This window comes from Copadichromis virginalis, linkage group LG14 (assembly GCF_057382275.1).
Source record: "Copadichromis virginalis isolate Kocher_CV1m ecotype Utaka linkage group LG14, C_Virginalis_male_GT1.1, whole genome shotgun sequence".
Lineage (NCBI taxonomy): Eukaryota > Metazoa > Chordata > Actinopteri > Cichliformes > Cichlidae > Copadichromis > Copadichromis virginalis.
The window spans coordinates 17791273-17813076 of NC_140631.1; the positions used below are offsets into that span (position 1 = coordinate 17791273).

The following is a 21804-nucleotide window of genomic DNA, read 5'->3' on the forward strand; positions in this document are numbered from 1 at the left end:
TGTGTCCTAATGCTGATTGACCCGCAGGTATCGTGTTCATCCCAAGGGGAACTACTAGATTGTAAACATATAGCAGCTTGAACTACTCTGGCCACTCTGTCACCTTATACACAGTTGTATAAGGAGCCACGAGCATGGCTTGTCTCTTATCAATGTCATTGTCTTAGCAAACAAAAGGGATCATTATACCGGTGCTGAGAATGTTTCTATTCTGAGTTAATGGGTCACATAGTGTAAAGGCAACCTGATCCTCCTTTGGGTGGCGAAAGGAGTGAGCTGAAGGCTGACATTTTGCTGATGATAGGCCAGTCTGTGTTTTGTTGTAAGAGACGCTGGGCTTCACAGACGTTGTCAAAACAAGAGACCCCATCCTGAGGGATTACCCGGCCTGTCTGCACACACGCCAGGGACAGGGTTGACCAGAGGGACAGCCGGGGTTGTGTGTGTGTGTGTTTGCACGTGTGTGGAAGGTGCTGAATGGAGGAAACGTAGCTAAAGGAGAATATGCCACTTCCTGTCAGTGTTGATATTTTGGTGTGAGAATTTTTAACACCATTGGAGTATGTTTCAGTTAATCACAGAAAGAGCTTGACTGGATGTAGATTATGGGGAAATTACACTGCCTACTGAAGCATACTGCGTATTGTTACCTACAGTGTTGGGAAGGTTACTTTTAAAATGTATTCCACTACAGATTACAGAATACATGCCCCAAAATGTATTTTGTAACATATTCCGTTAAGTTACTCAATGTTAGTAACGTATTCTGAATACTTTGGATTACTTAATATATTGTCATAGTTTTACAACTACATAATGTACTATTGTGTGATTTATTACTATTACTGAAGGCTACTCGCCATGCTAGTTAGTCTAACATTCTGCAGTCTATAAACTAACCTCAGGTAACAGGAAACTAACAATATTAGCTCGATGGCGAGTGGCCTTCAGTAATAGTAATAAATCACACAGCAATAGTACATTGAAGATGCTGAAATGGGACATAACCCAGGTAGCTACCACAACTAAAACAAGGTAGTTGCAGTAGGCTAACGTTAGTTTTTTAAAAAGAACTTACTTTCAGATGTTCTTTAAGGGTTGGAGTTGGAGTCTTTTGAGCTGAGAGCATCTTGGTTGCTGGCATTGAACGGTCACAGTAGTTCCAAGTAAGAAATGCATTCCTGCCCGTGCACTGCTGTTGTGCTGGCTCCAGGTCATTGTGTAACTGACGCCACCAACATTAACAGGATGCTTACATTAGAGCCTCTTATTTCGTGTTTTGTTTGGAGTTACCAAAAGTAGAGAGGGGATAGCCTAACATATAAAACAGGAAAAGACGGCCGTGTAGTCCATTTATTTTTGCAAACTGTATTCTAATTATCACCTTTTTTAACAGTAACTGTAACGAAATACAGTTACTCATATTTTGTATTTTAAATACGTAACGTTGGCACATGTATTCCGGTACTTCCCAGCACTGGTTACCTACATCACATTATAGACACTTACACTTACTCACTATTACAACATTATGGAGTTAATATTTCACTTCATTAAGAGCTTCAGGTTCTTTTATTATGTCCCACTTTGTCTGATTTCCTTCTTTAACTTGTTTTACATTTTTCTTTTTGTCTTACCGTCAAATAAATAAATTACACATTCACGCCTTATTATTTGTAATTTATTTTTATTAAGATTTGTAATTTTAATTTTATACTGCATACGGTGCCGTGGAAAACTATTTTATCCCCTTCTTGATTTTCTTAGTTTGTCCATATTTGTCACACTTACATGTTTCATCAAACAAATTTTAATTTCAGACAAAAATAAATATCAAATGAAGTTTTTAAATTGTGATTTCATTTATTAAGTGAAAAAAGCTATCTAAACCTAAGTGACTGTATCAGAAAAAGTAATTGCCTTCTAAACCTAATAACTGGTTTTGCCACTCTAGGCAGCAAGAACTGCAATCAAGTGTTTGATAACTGGCAATGAGTCTTTCACATCCCTGTGGACGAACTTTGGCTCACTCTTCTTTGCAAAATTATTTTAATTCAGGCACATTAGAGAGTTTTAGTCCATAAACAGCCCATTTAAGGCCGTGCCAAAGAATCTCAATCTGATTTAAGTCCAGATTTTGACTATGCCACTCCAAAACCTTTTTTTTTTTTGCAAGGCCACCATTGCTGTTATGTTTTATAGGACATGTTTGTCCTGCTACAGAACCCGAGTGTGCTTCAGCTTTAGGGCACAAACTAATGCTTGGACATCTGGAAGAAGTTAAGCAGCCCCAGACCTTTTCATGGCACTGTATATTGTATACATTATATGAAAAAACAGAGGAAAAAAAAGAGTGCATTCCTGAACTGCATCATACATTTACTCCATTACGCTGTATTTTGGACCAATGCTTAACAGAGAATAAATGAATTTGAGGTGTCATGTGGGTCCTCTAAGTGCTGTGAAGTACTCAAGGAAGCTTAGGAAGGGAACCTATTTGCTTTCTCTAAAATCTAATTTCCCACTGTCTCCATTAAACTACTATACAACTCCATTAGCCATTTAACCCAAGATGATATCATTTTGTTTGAGACCTTAATTATAGTTTTCTTTGCAATTACTGACTGGCTTGATCAACAAGGTTGTCCAATAAAAGCTTCCAGTTTTAGTGACCAACACATAGGATAGAATAACATAGGAGCCCATGTTTATGGTGAATACAAAGTGCTGATGGGTGTTGCAACTGTATGTTAAAGCACAAATAATGGAGCCAGATGGGACAGTTCGACATGCACATACATTTACATACAATCCATTTATAAGAAGCAGAGTTCATCAGAAGCTTTAACTTCCAAAATTTAAAATGCTTGCTCTTCTGTAGTTCCTGATTCATCTGTTCTTGGAGAAATGGGATGAGTGCAGTGCAAATGGGATAAATCACAACAATACAACTTCCACTGGTTTAACAGTGGCTGCCACCACTCTGATTAATATCTTTGATCTAATTTTATCATCCCCGCTGAAGCTGGCAGTAAAATAAAAAGCGCCAACAGATCCCATGCCAGTGTGAGTATCACAGTCAGAGGAGTCACGACCATGACTCTGAAATTGACTCTGCTCATGTCCAAAACATGGCTGTGGAGCCACTGAATGCTGTTATATAGTTATTGGATTTGTCATATGGATTTCTTTCCCTTGTGGCTGAAAATGGCCCTTTTTCTCCTTATAATTTTGGTTTGGGAGATTTTGTCAAATGAACTAAAATCAAATAAAGTTACACGATGGATGAACCAAAAAAGCCTGATTGGTGTTTCTAAAAGTGCAAACACATGCATTTAATACAGTTTTATAGAGTGACTGTAGGTTACCACTTTAGTATCAGCTTGCAATGGGAGCACATCAGTCTTTGTGCCAATAAAGCTTTGGACCACAGCTTCATCTTCACTTGTCTTCATACAACTGGTACATTTGTGCATGTTCTGTGGAAGGTGCCTCGCAGTGCCCCCCAAAAAAGGCTTGCGAGCTGATGTTAAAGTGGACTGGTTCATCTCTGAAAGCATTTTTTGAAAAATACCAAAATCAAGACAAATAACATCAAACTGCTGCTCAGACATCAGCTTCAACAACTAAACAGTTTTCCTCTAGTAGAAAAACAGCAGCCATCTTGGTTTTCTCCAATATTTTTCTTTTGGCTTGTTCAGAATTGAAATTTTTGGTGGAAGCTGTTGCAAAATGTTGCAACAGCTTCCAAAATGCGACACTGCAGCTGATGCGGAAAAGCAGAAGGCTCTGATTAGTAGGTCGGTCCTGCAGTGCAAAAACAGCTAATTACTCCTGTGATAACAAAGTCCTTTCTAGACACATGTTTCTACTCTGGGGACATCTTCGTGTAGGTGGTTTTAAACATTTGCTAAATTGTAGTTGCCTATTAACCCTTGTGATGTCCTCCCGATTTGTATGCAATTCGTGCCATCAGGGGTCAAAAGTGTCTCCACTTCATTTGACTGTTTTTTAAAGTATAAAGTATAAATTGTCAATCAATTCAGTGTTACACCTTAGTTTTACTTAAGACCAACGCATTAACACAAAATTTACCCAACATTTTACATTTTAGGGCCACCAGACCTTGTTTACAAAAAATACACCCTGTTTTTTAGCGAAAACAAATTGAGAAAATTAAATATTTAATTAAATTAAATATTTAAAAAAAAATAAATTAAAAAAAATTAAAAAAAAAAATCTCACTAAAGTTCAACACACAGAGTGATGTATGTTGAACTTTAGTGAGAATTCTTTTTTTGAACCATTTATAAATTTTAAATGGCAGCACATAATCACACCTGTGGTCCTCAGGGCTCAAAAATGACCCCGTTTGCTTTGACTGTTTATAAAGCAACAAGTATAAAATATCATCCATCTCTGTGTTTCAAGGTTTTATTCAACTTTATTCCAACTCATTGCCTGACAGTTTTCTATATTTTGGCATGGTAGGAACACCAGGGCATGAGTCTGAGTGAAGGCAAACTTTCATGAGGACAAAGGCGTGTCCATATTTGACCCAAGTGCAGGAGGAAGCTCAGGTTTATTCCTCTGCACTGGTCCCATCATGGACGGCATTCTTTCTGCAGTTGCAGGCCAAGGGGCATATACAGTAAACAAGCTGTTACAGGTGATTGTTTTCTTTTGGAAACCTGCAATGTTAGGGACAACTCGTGTCCTGACTGCAGGACAGACGGTTTGCCATCGCACACGAGCATGTTCCATGTACAGCTGGACCTGCATCACATGCTGCCCATGTTTTGTCTCAAAGTTCCCTGGTTTACTTGGATGTTCTGTTGGAGGGGACAGAGTCCTTTGAAGGGGACTTGGTGCTCATACAGTCATATCAGTACCAGGATCTTACATCACAGCAGGAGAAACACCCACTTGTGTTTCAAGTCAAGTCAACACCAACACACATCATACACCTCAAATGGGAGCACGTTTGTGTCATGAACGACGATCATCTATTGTGTCTTTATCAAGAAATTATGTCCTTTTTGTGCTTCTATGATTAATCTTGTGTCACCTTTAAAACTTCTCTACCAGACTCAGGATGTCATAAACTGGCCGTAGCGACTCTACTGGATGCACGGCAGTAAGAATCAACACACCCACATATGCCTACAGCTGCATTCGGTCCATTTTTCTTCCTCTCTCGTTGTCCCTCCTTGTTCGTCATCGAGTTGGCTGTAGAGCAGGTCATCTGCTAATTGGATGGTTGTTGGTTCAATCTCTGTGTGCTCTAGTCTGGAGTTCTTACCAAGGTGTCCTTGGGCAAGTTACTGAACCCCAACTTGGTCTCTGATGCATCCATTGGCATGTGAACGTTAAAAAGCAGAATACAAGCAGAATACACTGTGTATAATGCTTTCAGTACTCGAGTAGAAAAGCCACTGAAGGAGTATGGGACCTGGCACATGTGCTTGGACTGTGGTAGATCATCTTTCTCTGAGACACATGAGAGAGTCATGCATCGTCTGTCACTGGGAAGGTTAGAAGACCAGATCAGTGTTTCCTCACGTTACTGCAAATATTCCTCTGTCTCAGCTGACTCCTCTTTCCTGCTTGATTCTTTGTCTTCATCATAATTGAAATGGATGATGTGTAGTCCTCTGACACATCTTCTATTTCAGTTTCACATTCTGAAAATTCAAGAAACTTCAAGAAGCCCAGTCACTTTCTCTCCAAGCTCCTCAGACTACCATGTCCTGGATGCCTGAGAACCTACTTGAACATAGTTCAGATTCTTCATCACTTTTCTTCCACTTCTGCAGGTGGCTGATGTGCTTTTTCAGAGAAAGGGTAGCATGTGCTCTAAATATTGACAATATTTTCTATATCTTCTAACCCTGGATCTTCCTGAACATTGATTCTCCCTTGTCACGGGCTGCGATGGCAGACCGTGGGGGAATGTGGGAAAGGAGGACCCAGGCGCGGAGCTCAAATTACAAGCAGTGCGTTTATTTACAGTGTGGTAGAAAGCAACAATGAATCCCAGTGTTATCCCCAGACTCCCGTGTTGTGTCCTCCTAGTGCTCTCTGCTCTCGTGTCAGCACCCCCCGGTGCTCGCTGCTCTCCAAGCCTTCCACGCTCCTCCTGCGGGAAACAATAGCGGCAGCTGTCAGGACACTCAGTAATGGCAGGCATACACTTATGGCAAAACCTAGACTGGGTAACTAACGTGGAGTCCCAAGCAATGATCCCGCGTCGGTGGGAGCTCCAAGACTCTCTAAAGTAGCTCCCCCGACGAGGCCTGATCAGTAGCAGGTGTGTGGCTTCGGGTGTGGCCAGTCCCCTAGCAGGGCCACACCCCCCCAGGCCTGACGGCGTCTATAAACAAGTACTCAGACACACAGCCACCCACACACACACACACATATGTACAAGCACAGAGAAGGGGAAGCAACACCAACAATACATAATAATAACACAGGTCCATGACTGCCCAGGGGTCCTGGGTCTCCCAGTCCCTGGACCCTGACAGTACCCCCCCTCTAAGGGTCGGCTCCCGACGACCCAAAAACACAAACCAAAAACAACAGCACAACCAACCCAGGGCGGGAGGTCCAGGACGGAGGGCCAGAAAAAAACAAGCAAAAACCCCCAAAGAAAACAACCCCCCCAAGGTCACAGTCCCAGAGTCCGACCGCGCATCCCGCAGCGGAGCAACAAAAAGAAAAAACGCCACAAAAACAGTCTCAGGCGGCCCATCAACATAACAAAAGAGTTCAGGGGGCCTACCTCGAGTCCAATGGTGGCGACATTGCAGCTCCGGCGGACGGCCACGGGTCCGGCAACAGCAGAAAAACGGTTCTGGGGGCCTGCCACTGCTCCAGTGGCGGCGGCACTGCTGCCCCTCCGGTGGCGAGCCCCGGGCCCAGTAGCGGCGGCGCTGCTCCCCAGGCGGCCTGCCTGAGATCCAGTGGCGGTAGCGGCGCTGCTGCTCCTCCGGCGGCCTGCCCCGGGTCCGACGGCGGCGGCGCTGCTCCCCAGGCGGCCTGCCACGGGTCCGGTGGCGGCGCTGCTCCTCCGGTGAGCAACAGCGAGGTGTGGCACATGGTTCATGACGCGCTGGTCGCTGACGTGGATGCAGAGGACGTGGATGGCGTGGAGGCCGCGCCAGACGTGGAGGTCCCTCCGGTTCGCTGACCTCCGGCTCTGGCTGAGCGGATCCCTCCTCGGCTGCTGGCAGCGAGAGCTCCTCCTCGGCTGCTGGCAGCGAGAGCTCCTCCTCGGCTGCTGGCAGCGCCGGTTGTTCCTTCCGTTCGCCGAGCTCCTCTGCTGGTGGTTCGCTGAGCTGCTCCTGCTCGCTGGGCTCCTCCGGCTCGCTGGGCTCCACAGCTGGCGGTGCGGGCTCCTCCCGCTCTCCGAGCACCCTGAGCACCTCCGGCTGCGCTACAGCTACTGACGGTCGATCTGGAGGTGAAGATGGTGATGCGGTGTCTGCAGGTAGGGAAGGTGAAGGTAGAGTAGGTGATGCAGATGGCGAAGCAGAGAGTGCTGCGGTCGCTGCAGTCTGATGGGACTCTGGTGGAGAAGTAGCTGCAGAGGGCGGAGGTGATGATGGTGCGGCAGCTACTCCCGGTGGACTGGACAGCGATGCAGGGACAGACGGGTGAAATGATGGCAGAGGTGGTCCAGCAGGCATATCGACCTCCAACTGAGGATGAAGGTGAGAGGCAGACCGGACTGAAGACTCAGTCACCAGCTGGGCAGCAGACTCCGTTACTAGCTGGGCAGCGGACTGAGTTGAGGGTGATATGGCTATTATGAAGGGTGGAGGGGATGAGAATGTTACAGCTGCCTCAACAAATTCCAGGGGTCCAGAGGCAACTGAGGCCTCCAGTTCGGCCTCTGGGGAAGCCCTGGGGAGAACCTCTGTCTCCATAAGGCCAGACTGAGCCAAAAAGTCATCTGGGTCTGTATGCTCTGAACACCCTAGCTCCCAGCCTACAGTCTCAGAGTGAACATCTTCTGAGTCTTTGGAGGTAAAGCAAATAGTTTCTGACCCCACCGACTCTGAGCTAACTACCTCAGGGCTGTCTATGCAAAATTCTGCCCCAGCATTAGCCCTCAGGCCACATTCGTCCGTCGGTGGTCCAAAATTCCCCACTGGGAGTTCAGTTACACCTCTAACAGTTTCTCCATTGTTAATCGCTGTAGTGGCTATAGTCTCTATGTCCATGTTCACAGGAAGGGAATTTACGACACCGGCAGAGTCCATTTTACTCACTGTGGCGTCCAGAGCCGCTGGTCCTGAGTCTTCGACCAGCACAGGAGTGAGTGTAGAGGTGGCTGAACGCTGCTTGCGAGGACACCTTCTCCTCCGTGAAGGCGGGGCCGGGTGTAAGGAAACAGTCCTCTGCTGTTCATCTGTGTTTTGATTTTCAATGACAGGATTAATAGAAACAAATGAGTCTGGTTTACTCACTGCGGTAATGAGTGCTGTCGGTCCGTCGCCAGCTGACCGGACTGAAACCGCAGGAGTGGGTTGAGGTGTAATGGGGTGATGATGGCGAGTGCGACCTCCCTTCTGTAATGGAGGATCAAACAATTGTGCCGCGAGCATCGACGGGAAAGTCCTCCACCGATGCGCGAAAAACCAAGCGGCTAGAGTCGCTAGGAGAGCAGCCGAACTGTCCATGCTCGGGCCACCCAAGCCGAATAACTCAAAACTAGAGCTCTCCCGTAAACTAGTGACCAATGGTTTAAGGTTGTGAATGTCCAAAAAGTTCATGGTGAAGGTAGTGGATGAGAGATAATTGTCAAAGAACACTACCTGTAAATGTCTCTTGTGTGGGTCTACAGCCTGGATTACGCTCCGGCAGTAATCCCATAGCTGCGCGAGCGATCTCTCCTCCGTGGCAACTCCTGAGTTTGCTGGGTCCATGGTGTATGGCGGGATCATTCTGTCACGGGCTGCGACGGCAGACCGTGGGGGAATGTGGGAAAGGAGGACCCAGGCGCGGAGCTCAGATTACAAGCAGTGCGTTTATTTACAGTGTGGTAGAAAGCAACAATGAATCCCAGTGTTATCCCCAGACTCCCATGTTGTGTCCTCCTAGTGCTCTCTGCTCTCGTGTCAGCACCCCCCGGTGCTCGCTGCTCTCCAAGCCTTCCACGCTCCTCCTGCGGGAAACAATAGCGGCAGCTGTCAGGACACTCAGTAATGGCAGGCATACACTTATGGCAAAACCTAGACTGGGTAACTAACGTGGAGTCCCAAGCAATGAGCCCGCGTCGGTGGGAGCTCCAAGACTCTCTAAAGTAGCTCCCCCGACGAGGCCTGATCAGTAGCAGGTGTGTGGCTTCGGGTGTGGCCAGTCCCCTAGCAGGGCCACACACCCCCAGGCCTGACGGCATCTATAAACAAGTACTCAGACACACAGCCACCCACACACACACACACACACACATATGTACAAGCACAGAGAAGGGGAAGCAACACCAACAATACATAATAATAACACAGGTCCATGACTGCCCAGGGGTCCTGGGTCTCCCAGTCCCTGGACCCTGACATCCCTCCTCATTATACTAGAGGACAATATGTGCTTTGTCCTAATGGTCATTGCTTTGCACAACATGGTAAAAAAAAAAGTATGCTCATCAAAGTATGCAAATCTCCAGTGCAATGGAGGCTTTTGAGGATACTTTCTGTGTATGTATTATTGTAGAGTCTACCTTACAATACGAAACACTTTGATGCGGCTGTTGTTGTGATTTGGCGCTGTATAAATAAAATTTCATTGAATATAGAGCACCTGCCTCCTCATTGTGCTACCTGTTGTGGTTGTTATGACCAGTGCTTGACCCCACACATCAGTGATCCAAGATCAAAGATGTTTGAAAACAGTATGGTGTGAAAATACGGCTCTTTGCAACACTTTGTACTTTGGGGTCATTTTTGTCCACGAGGACCACAAGTGTTATAAAATTCAATAAAAACCCCATAAATAAATCAAATTACTTAAAACTTATTACAATCATGCATATCATAGTACTGAATAACTTCTGTTATTTTCAGCCCATTTGATGAATAACAAATACATTTTTGATAGCAAAAGATTTCTTTAGAGGACAAAAATGACCCGTGGACATCACAAGGGTTTTAATAAAATATATTATTACTATTATTATATTTCAATCTCTTTTTACTTCAATGGTTTAAAAGTTTGATCATCCTTCAATTATCTCTTAAAAAACAGCGGGGACAGAGCCCATTTCAGCAGTTTACACCCTGTACAGGTCGCACCCTATTACAGGGTAACACAGAGAGACAGACAATCATTCATGCTCACATTCATGCTATCTATCTATCTATCTATCTATCTATCTATCTAGATGTGTCATTGCCTCTATTCCATGCTTTGTGACGCCAAACGTTAGTTTTCAAAGGCAAACAAATATCACCTTTTGATTAGCTTTGCTTTATCTATTTCACTGCCAAAGTTTTAATTTCAGCTTCTCATAAAATCCTGTTTGCTGAGCGAGATTACACCAGAGACGTTATAAGGACTTTGATTACACCAATGCTTCATTTCCCCTAAAATGTCAGATGGCAGTCTCTAATGCCATGGATCCCTCCCTCAATCCCTTGAACCCACAGTCAAAGCCTTTTTTTCCTCCCTCTCTAAGAACTGTTTGTCTTGACAGGCTGTGGATGTCACCTTTAGTTGTGGAAAAGCTTTCTTTTAACATTACTAAAAAGGCTGAACCGAGGAAAACTACGGGCAGTTCTGCTCCATTTGATTACCTGTAGGGCATGAATGGGCTTTGCCTTCGGCATCACTAACACGTAGTCCTTGAACTTTACAGAGATGCCCTTGAGCAAGGTGTTTTACTTTCATTTTAAAATAGCTTATTGGAAACAGATGATGAAACCTTGTTTCTGTATTACAGTATTTAAGTGTGACTGCTGTGAATGAGTATGGGCAGCAAGCGAGGCGAAAACAAAGCTTGGATAAAAATATGGCACGGCAAATGATCATATCTCACATTCTGCAGCAGCTAATCAACTCAGCTGTTCTTCCATGCCAAGAATTTACAGCCAAAAAACCAGCACAGTGCTCCTAATCAGCTCTAAATGACAGCCCGGATCTTTAACCATTTGCCCTGAAACACTAGCACTTTCTCCTTTCCTCCAGTCTTAAACTTGTTTGGATTTATCTTGCACGTATAGGCAAAAAGTAAAACAGCATCACTCATTCAAACAGACATTCTGGAGTAGCATTAGTAGTAAAAAAAAATAATCCAGACAATATCTGACCAATCAAACATGAGTAAATACAAATATCTGAGTACTACTTGAACAGTTTTGAGGCAAGCAACGCTCCTGTTTGTCTGCTGGAGTGTGGAGAGAAACAGGAAGAACGCTGTGACAGATTAGACACAGGGACAAACCAGACTGGACAGCAGCAAAATGCAAAGATCAAAATAGCTGAACCGAGAACTCTCAGCTCAGCATCTTTACCAACTTAAAAGGCAGCTATTAGCGCTACAAATGTAGTCAGTATAGCCTTTCACCATGAAACCTTCTATTTATTTATCTTCGTACACATTCAGACTTGTAAGGATATGAGCATACAAAATGAGTGTCTTGGGGTATATAGCTGGAATCTCACTTGCAATGTATTCTGTCATGTGGGACAGAGCATGAGCTGGCGGTTATATCACACTGAGTGTAACCCGGCGCTGTGGACAGGCCCACAGGCTTCCACAGCTATACCCTTGACTTCAAGGCAGGCATTAAAATGGAGGGGTGGTGGTAGTGGGGGTTGGTGGTGGTGGTGAGTGGTGGATTATTGGGTTGAGGGAGGCGATATAAACTGTGTGAGTATGTGCGTCTTCGGGGTGGGGGGGCTCTTCATCTTAACCCCTTTTCTTCCCCCAGACAGAGTGGCTGCCTTCCCCTCCTATCTTCTGTTCAATGCGATTATTAAATCTCATCAATCAAGTTCACGTTGTTATTCAGTTTAAAAGAAAAAAACAACTACATTTTCTACTTAAACAACAGAAAATACGCGTCACTGGGTGTCCTTGCAGATTTCCATTATTACGGGGGAGCTCGCTTCTGTTTTCACACACGAAAGAAAAACATTAGGAACTAAATTCAAGCCAGATCTGGGGCACAGCGGCGTGTTCCGCGTACACCTGCACGCCAGCAGACAGCGCTTTCTGTTTGAGCTGATACAACCCCGTGCGTAAAAATCTTTGGTACCTTGGTGCGTCAGGTGCAGCTCATTTCCTTAATGCAAATGCCCCACTCGCTGCGTGCTCTCACACTCTTCCACCTCCACAACAGTATCCTGCCCCGAGGAGCGACCGGCTGCCGCCTCTGCTCCTTTAAGGCAATGAGGAATTAAAGCGTCTGCAGGGGCAGGGGAGAGGGTTATTCTGTGTAATGCTCAGAGAGTCAGTGTGGTGCGATTAGAGAGCGGCAGCGGAGAAGATGCGCTTGCTCGCCTCTTGCTGGACGCACAGAGGCGATGAAGATGATCTGACTTTGGAGTCTGAGCAAAAAACCTGCTTTTCATTCTTCTGCCACCGCCCTCTCTCTTCTCTTTGCTTCTTTTCTCTTTTAGTTGTTTTAATTTTGTAACATTTTATTTATTCATTTATTTTTACCTTCAAGGATGATCCGTCTTCCAGTGTTTTATTCAGGAAACCTGAAACCGGACATTTTTCTTTTAAAGATTTAGTTTAACCATTTTTTCTAAATTTTAATTTTTGTTTGTTTCTTTCTTGTTTTCGGATTTAATTTCTTTTCCCAGGATCCGCTCTAACCCGGCTCTGACTCAGCATCACACACACACACCTGGGCTTCACCCCTTCAGCATCCTTTTGAATAACAGGGACAAGCAGCAAGACGCGGAGCACAGGAAGGAGAGTCTGAGCAGAGCTCTCCCCAAGAAAATCACAGAGGCGCATTTATGCTCCGAGACATCCCAGAAACCAAATCAGTGTAACAAAAAAGTACGAAGGAGATATTAAAAGTAGAGACTTGGACCGGTTTGCTTCAAGACAGTGGCAAATGTTTAACCTTAGCCCAAGCGCACAGAAGAGAAACCCAGGGAGGCACCGGTCAGAGGAAGAAGAGAAAGCATAGCTTGGGGGGATTGAACGGAGCAGGGCATGTGGATATTGGCTTTTATCTTTTCCCAGAGCATCTTGAATGGTAAGTTGCACCTGCTCATATTTTTATTTTTATTATTATTATTATTATTATTGCTCATCACATACTGCAGAAGGCAAATCACTGGTAGACAGCTAAGTGACTGAGGAGGGAGGATGGAGGTCACCTGTGACCCACATGAAATGGATTTTATATGCTTGTCAAAAGGCTGACACCCCTGATAGAGGGGGAGAGACGGGCGAGGCATGAATTGCGTTTTAAATCCTTCAAGCTCTCCTACAAACCATTAGACCCATATCTGGCCTTCAGATATACACCCTGAACCAGGAGAAATAAAACGGCTATACCATGTTGTTAGTGTGCCTGTAGTCAGTCTGTTTAATTGCAATAGTTGGATATTATGTCAAGTTTGAATAGTTTTTCATTTGAATCATATTAATAATATTTGTTTTTGTTTTATACCAAATGATACTTATTTTTTCCTGTCACAACCTTGTTTCACTGTGGCCCTTAGTAATAAGTGACGTCTTTGATATAATGGACATTTGGTTTAACCCTTTCCCCATCCCCCACAGAGAGCATATTTTTCAAGTTCAAATGGCCTAAATTGACACTAAAGCATAAAAAAAAAAGGCCAGTTTATACAAAGATCTTTAAAGGCAGTCATTCGTATTTGCATTTTAACGTTTTGGGGTTTGTTTGTTTTTTAATTAAAAAAATTAAATTATATTTCTGGCTTGAGCAGGGTGTTCGCAGCACCTGCAAAACCAGTTTTGTTACAAATGTGAGCTCAGCTTTTTGTTTATTTACCTTAAAATGTAGTTAGCAGAGAGAAAGCGTGCACCATTAGTACAAAATGTTCATGCAACGAATGTAATGAACAGTACAGGTGTAATGTTTTTGGATGAAACACAGTCCTCAGGGGTCATTTTTGTATTTTATTTGTCTGCAAATGCAAAAGTACTTCACAAATTTACTCGTGAAAAGAGTGTGAAATGCATTTTTTCCATTCAAATGCTGGAATTGAGACGTTCAGACCTGGTCGTGCATCTTGTCGCTGTTTTTCGTGTACACAAGTGCAGTTGCATGCATTTGTGCCATTGCACACATGCGAGACACCATGCAGGTATATTTGCACGCTCTCACAGTGCGTATATATGCATATATATAAAATCAATGGTGGAAAATTGATACAGTTTATTGCGGTCACTTATTGGCCAGAGTCCCTTCTACAGGGAGGGATTATGGCCGACTGGGTGTGTACGAAAACAGGGGGAGAAAAAGGGAGAGTTGAAGAAGGAGAAGGAAAGAAAATGGAAACATGTCTGGGAGACATCAGGGTGACAAGATGGGGATTGAAAAAAAAAAATCAGTGGTCGTTTGCTTTTGTATGGAAAAAAAAAGAGAATTCACAAAAGAAAAATTAGGGAAGTGGGGATTTACAGGTATGAATACATTCAACCGCATCAAGGGGCTGTGATATATTATAGTATGCCCCCAAAATGGATTTTCCCCCCTCTGGCCGGAATGATAAAATAAAGCTTCGAAATGGATTTTTGTTTCTGTGCCAACGCGTTTTCGGTGCTGAGGCAACCCTCCGTCGGTGCCGTTTATTGACATTGACTCCATATAAAATGGTATCTCCCTCAGCCCAGCTTGTGCTGAAACTCATAAAGGAACAATAAGGAATCCTCATTAATCATAATCATCTGACTCTGACATTAGATCAACTGCCATGCAAGATTGTGTCCGTTTATTGCTTAAGGGATTTTTGAGGAGGCCTGAGGCAACTGATAGGGATTAAGCAATAGACAGCCTTGAGTGCAGACGTTACACTTTTTGTGCTTGTTATTTGCACTGCAATCATTACACACACACACACACACACACACACACACACACACACACACACACACACACACACACATATATATATATATATATATATATATATATATATATGTGTGTGTGTGTGTGTGTGTGTGTGTGTGTGTGTGTGTATATATGTGTATGTATGTGTGTGTGTGTGTGTGTGTGTATAAGTGAATTTTAAAGTATCTTTACCTTTTTCTATCATTTATATTTGATTTTCCCATTATGTACAGGACCCTGGCTATATATATATATATATATATGGTTGATTATCATGAAAATGAGGTGTTCATCGGCTGAGTAGTCATTGTCAGAATGAATGAATGACCTTGTAGATGGAAGCCAGCACGGAGATTGGATTCCAGACAGTTCTTGCTGTTTCAGAGTTAGGCCTATCATGTGCACACTGGCCTGTCTCTATGGTAACCTCCTTAATGGGTGTTAGGGGCTGCGTCCTAAAACGTTCACCCATTCACTCTTCACCGTATGGGGGGGAAAGAAAGCCATATGATGTGGTGTTGTGCAAAGAAAATACCATGCAGTTCAGAATTCCCGTTCATAACATTGGATAACCGGATGATTTCATTCACTAGGTTGGGCTTAATAATTCTTCACAAACTGGAAACCTTTTTAAAAAATAAAAAAATGGCACACCTGTGGAAATATTAGACTATTCCTGATGGGAACTGTGAGTTTGTCTGCAAACCGTGCTGACCTGGAAGCTCCCGACCCAAAGCTAATCACATCTCGTTACGTCGTTGTGTCCACAGGTGTTATAAGCAACCATATTATAACCGAGCACCTCACAGCGCTTCTGGGTTCTCTGTGTTCTTTGCGTACATTCACTGGATATCAGCTTAATGAACTCAATTAAAGAAAGGGAAATGGATTCGCAACCACACAATGCTCAAAAATGTCACATTTTAATTGCTTTCCTTATCTTTGCAATTGATTGTTTATTATCAAAAGGAAGCAAAAGACAACCCCGGTCCTTATTACTCTTTTTATGAAAATTAAAATGTTAAATCTGACACATTCACCAGCCAAGAGGCACAATTACTTTTTGTATTCCATTTAAGACTTTATGCTCTTGCTATTTCCTGCACCTATCAAAGTAGCATCTATAAATTCAGTCATCAGTACAGGAGAGGAACCATTAAATATCTCTGCCTGAAAGTTGCCTCTGGGCAAAACTACAGCAAGCTAAACCGGCCTATTCAAATTCTCGTTGCAAAGATATAATGAGACAAGGCTTCTCACAGAGTCCCCACCAAGACTGCGATGATTTGTAGACATGCACGTGGCTTAACCCGACGCTCGTGACTTAAAAAGGACTTATCTCGTGTTTCTTCAATAAACGAACTATTATGTAGAGGTCAGGAAATCATGCAATCAAATTTTGATCTCAATTAGCTGTGACCTTTCGCAGACCACACACACACACACACTAACACACACACACACACACACACACACACACACACACACACGGAAATAAGGAAGCTCTTCCAGAGCATCCATCCCAGTGTAGCTTAAAGTACAGTAAATAGCTGCCAACATCAGTTAGCCTGCCAATTTTACATGACCCCACATTATTAGCAACCTGCAACACTGGATGGAAATGCTGCGGAGACTGGGGTGGATGGATAGATTGAACTTGGCTGCAAATAGAAGGTGGGACGAGTGTTTGTGTGGTAATAAATCTACATGAAGGCGATAAAGCCAGTGCAGTGATGAGAGCCTCCTTTTGTCGGAGATGCCTCTGTAAAAATGACTAAAGATCAGTGGCTTCCCAGTGGCCGGGTCTGTAAAGCAAATGGAGAGAAACCTGACCACCCTTATTGTTGCACTCACGACTAACTGTTTACTAATTACCAATTAGGATTTGGTTGCACAAGCAGTATCATAGCTCTTGAAATCAAATTACCCCATGAAAGCACCCAGCGTACAGTCAAGTGATAGATCATCTTGTGCAGTCTCACTCTGATCTGAATATCTAATGGGCTAAATTAAGTTTACAAACCCACTTAACTCTTCCTCACTTGTCTGAGTTGTGTGAAGGTTTGTTGGGTTACGTTTTGAACTCTGCGCGCGATTCCAGTTGAAAGAGGTGCTAATGTTGGGTAATGGATACCCTGATGTGCGATCATAATAGATATCCCCTAGTTCATACATCCCAGCTGTATAATGAGGGCTACTCTACTGTACCATACCTCCTCGAGCCTGTCTAGCTCCCTAATTAGGAGCAAGCTTTGGTGACTCGTGCATGTGCGCGCATGCTTATGTGCTTATTCGTGTGCTCAAGAGTTGGGAGTTCGCCTTGTAATCGGAAGGTTGCCGGTTCGAGCCCCGGCTTGGACAGTCTCGGTCGTTGTGTCCTTGGGCAAGACACTTCACCCGTTGCCTACTGGTGGTGGTCAGAGGGCCCGGTGGCGCCAGTGTCCGGCAGCCTCGCCTCTGTCAGTGCGCCCCAGGGTGGCTGTGGCTACAATGTAGCTTACCATCACCAGTGTGTGAATGTGTGTGTGAATGGGTGGATGACTGGATATGTAAAGCGTATTGGGGTCCTTAGGGACTAGTAAGGCGCTATATAAATACAGGCCATTTACCATTTACCATCTAATTGCAATTGGTCAAAAATGAAGGTGTGTAAAACAAAAAAAAACAAAACAAATTTCAACACACTCACCAGGCAACTACATATAAAAAAAAAAAGTTATTTCATTTATTTCTTTTTCATAGTTGCAGTGAGGTCTGCAAATGTTAGTCAGGAACTGGTTTAGTCTATAGTTCACAAAAAATTTCTCAAAAAGCTTCAAGTTATTGAAGTATAGTTTATTCAAAAATGAACAAAATGTGTCTCATCAAACCCAAAGTGTTAGTAGCACAATTTAATTAAACTACTCAATCTTCTCAATGACTTTTGTATCTTTTTTGGGTTTAAAGTGTTCTAAGTTAGCTTTGCTAACTTGCTTTAGTTTGTGATCTTCTTCCAATCAGATGTTTGCTTTAAATAGCAATTATACTAAACATGAGATTATATTGTTACAAGGTTGCATGAGCCTTTGTGACAATATCCCCCCCAAAATGAGTTCATTAGAAGTAAAACCTTGTTTCTCTATTTGCAGTTTTTATGTGCTGCTGTTTTGCCAGAAGAAACTTGGTTTTGTGAAATTCAATCCAGTTTTGATTCCCTTTTTCCAAACAGGACAGAGAAATGTTATTTAATACTTGTGTCAAATATAAAAACATGCATGACCTTTTCATAAAATATAGATTATATGTGCACGCACACCAGTAGTCCCTTTTGGGTCTCATTGGTGTGTGTGTGTGTCTGCAGGCTCACTTGTGGTGAGTATCCCACCACAGTTTTTGCCCATCGTGGAAGACAGGTGTTGAAGGTGCGACGAGTTTGCTATCCATCACCCATAGAGACAAACAATCACACTGCACCTCATAAATACTGCCTGTTAATCCAGCCATCCACATACCAGGTCCAGGAATTGAACTCGACTCACTTGGTAGCCCAAGGCTGAATTGATTCGCGTGACTTTGTCCTTAGCATGATGCATGCCTGATGTATTGTGGCTCACCAACTGTCTGCCAGCCTGTCTCTTTCTTTCCAGTGATACCTCTGAGCTTGGCTTTTCATGGACCCTCCTTGTATATTCAAATCTGCATCTCAGTCAGTTTATTCAAAAATGCATTTCCTGGAGATATTTCATCATCAAGTCTGTCCCAGTGTCTCATGCTCCGTTGTCCAAATATTAAAGTAGGCTACGGGATAACGGAGGAGGCAAAGCTGGATAGACAGAGTGACAGAAAGACAAATGGGTCCAGCTTGGTTTCTTGACATTGCTCCTTATTTTTAAACCTGGCACAGATGCTAAGATTTAAGACCAAGTTAGTGGCGGTTATTTTTAGCTGGCCATTTTTAAAGCGCTGTCATCTTGTTTGTAAGGTGTGTGAGAATATGCCTGTGTGTGTGTGTGTGTGTGTGTGTGTGTGTGTGTGTGTGTGTGTGTGTGTGTGTGTGTGTGTGTGAGATGTGGAAGGTAGTGCTGTATTTCCTGGTGTTTATGTGAAGTATATATATAATGTGTCGGGAGGCTTTACAGAATGTGTGTTCCTGTGTGCATGCAAACCAGTGCGTACGTGAGTTTAATTGGGAAGTGGGGTGGGTGGGTTAGTGTGTGACATGGAGTGGAGCCACAGGAGTCTGATTTATGTCCTTCTGGCCACTCATCGATCCCTCGGCCCGGTGTGAGACTGAGTGCATTGTCAATAATCTTAGCACTTTGTGGTATTCCTAGAATTCCCAGACCTCCTTTGCTCAGGCCAAGGTGTGATGCTGCAGTAAGCCATCTTGTCCAAGATCAAATAAGCGGACGCGGGGCCTGGCTTCAGTGCATTTGATTGTAGGGTAGTGTAGCAGTGAATATATCACTTTGCTGGGGCTGTGCTGTTGAAGAAAATAGAGACTTGCCTCTATTGTTCGTGCAAGAGGAGGTAATTTGGGCAAAGCCCCACATGGGTCCCTAGAAGCTTGTAACATTTATATACTGTATGTGTTTTTAAGTGTCCCGCAGACATTTAGCAACACATAGACGGGGTCTATTATGTATTGCTCTGTGTCTCTATCTAGACCATCCATCCCCACAAGTGATTATGCTAATTAGTGTTCAGTGTTAGGAAGGTTACTTTTAAAATGTATTCCATTACAGAATACAGAATACATGCCCCAAAATGTATTCTGTAACGTATTCCGTTACGTTACTCAATGAGAGTAACGTATTCTGAATACTTTGGATTACTTAATATATTATCATGCTTTTTACAACAACGTGAATGTACTATTGCTGTGTGATTTATTACTATTACTGAAGGTCCGCGACTCCGAACTGTAGTAAAGGGACCTCTGACTAATACGGCGGGGTCCCTGTCGGCTCGTAGCCAAAAAATAGCTTTACTTTGTTGTGTGGGTCAACTTTTCTTGCGAGAGACAGAGAGAGGCGTTGAAAGGCTGCTCCAACGGAACTTATTGTTTTCGGAGGAAAACACGAACACGGTGTACAGTCGAGTCTTAATAGCTTACTTACAACTGGGCTCGTCAGGCACTCTTCTCGGCTGCAGTGGTTATTATTATATTTACATGTTTCCAGCTCCCGTTTTTCCTCGATGACAACTCGTACCTTTCCACTCGCCTTTTTCTCCCTCCTCGCGCTCACAGACACATAACGTGTATGGCAGTGCATTCTCCCTGCAACACGGACTACACTGCCCATGATGCTACATTCTTTAGAGCTATGCTTGTAGCATTCTGCCTGTTAGCTTAGCACAACAACAACAACAACAACAACGAAAAGGTGCTCTCTCACCCAGGAAACACACAGTCGCAGAAAGAGAGAGAGAGAGCGTCGCCCTGTAACCATGGCAACCGTAACGCTGCCGCCTGGAACGAAAGAACGTAGCTGTCAAACAAAACCCAAACAGTCCTGACCCGCGACAAAATTAAACAGGAAAGTACCGCAGTGTAATCCATTTATTTCAACAAAGTAACTGTATTCTGAATACCACCTTTTTAAACGGTAACTGTAATGGAATACAGTTACTCATATTTTGTATTCTAAATACGTAACGGCGGTACATGTATTCCGTTACTCCCCAACACTGTTAGTGTTTGATCAGATGATTAAATTAAAACTCGATTTATTCAAAGAACTAAATGCTCAGAATACATTTGTGTCTGCTTGGCTGCTCGGCTTCGCACAGCACAATTCCCCTTGTGTCCTAGCCACTGGAGGAAAGGATGACCGGAAAGGAAAAGGGAAGAAACTGTACAAAACTGCCTCTCATTTTATTCAGGCAGGCGTACAGAGGGAAACGAGGACTGTAATAAAGCAAGCCAGGGGGGCTGAGGGAGAGTAGAGGAGGAACGGAGAGAAACAAGGAAAAGGAGAAAATAAAGATGTGTGTGTGTGTGTGTGTGTGTGTGTGTGTGTGTGAAATGTGTGAGTGTGCCGGGGGTGGGGGTGCTGAAAGGATCCCGGCTGTGGTCCCCTAAGTGTTGAATAAACATGCTTGATTTAGGGAAATGGCTGTGATAAATGTTTAATATGATAAGTCCATAAAGACGGTCAAATGAGTCTGGAGTATTAAAATGAGTACGGCACGCAGCAGCAATCACAGCAGCTTTGGAGGGGGAGTAGGTGGTGGCGGTTGGAGGGCCTGATAATGGCAGGCAGAGCTAACAGGATGAGAGCAGCCAGCTGCTGTGACATCCACATTAACACACTCTACCAGCTGCTGGTCACAGACATCTCTTGGACAAAACAGGGACAGGGGTATGTATCTTAAAAGGGTAACCGAGGCAATAATTGTATTATTACCTGTGCAGTATTGGTAGCAATAAAATCACAAGTGTAAAGCACTTCTCAAAATCGAGTTCAGGAGGGTCGCAAAAAAGCTAATAAGGACGCTGCAATCAGCTGGAAGAACAAGGCGGGCTTCAAATGATAGTGCAATTCAAACCAACGGCTCATTTAAAAACACAGAAAAAGGCTGACAGAACAGGAAGAAACCAAAAAAAGCATATGTGATACTGAGCATGGGCGTCGCGTTAGCAAACAAACATCCAAATGCTGATGGTGAAGATATCTGCAAATCGTGTTCGCTGGCAACAAGTTTAATTTGTTTTTCCTTTCAGTGTCAACTCCTGCAGAAGTTTGCTCATTGTAGCTGCTTCCTTCTGGCT

The 21804-nt window shown here is 43.7% G+C and overlaps 1 protein-coding gene and 1 pseudogene across 4 annotated transcripts in view; one reads left to right on the forward strand and one right to left on the reverse strand.

The window, feature by feature from the left end:
• Positions 1–7104: 7104 nt before the first annotated feature.
• LOC146693776 (uncharacterized) lies at positions 7105–8951 on the reverse strand (annotated as a pseudogene).
• Positions 8952–12269: 3318 nt separating this feature from the next.
• LOC146693777 (cell adhesion molecule DSCAM-like) overlaps positions 12270–21804 on the forward strand; it is a 52061-nt gene continuing 42526 nt past the window's right edge. For 2 of the 4 annotated variants that reach the window (XM_085429666.1, XM_085429671.1), the window contains exon 1: positions 12270–13220. In XM_085429666.1, the coding sequence (XP_085285792.1) occupies positions 13178–13220 (43 nt within the window). In that variant the 5' untranslated portion in view covers positions 12270–13177. The remainder of the gene's footprint in view (positions 13221–21804) is intronic. The other 2 variants (XM_085429667.1, XM_085429670.1) reach the window with 1 other exon arrangement.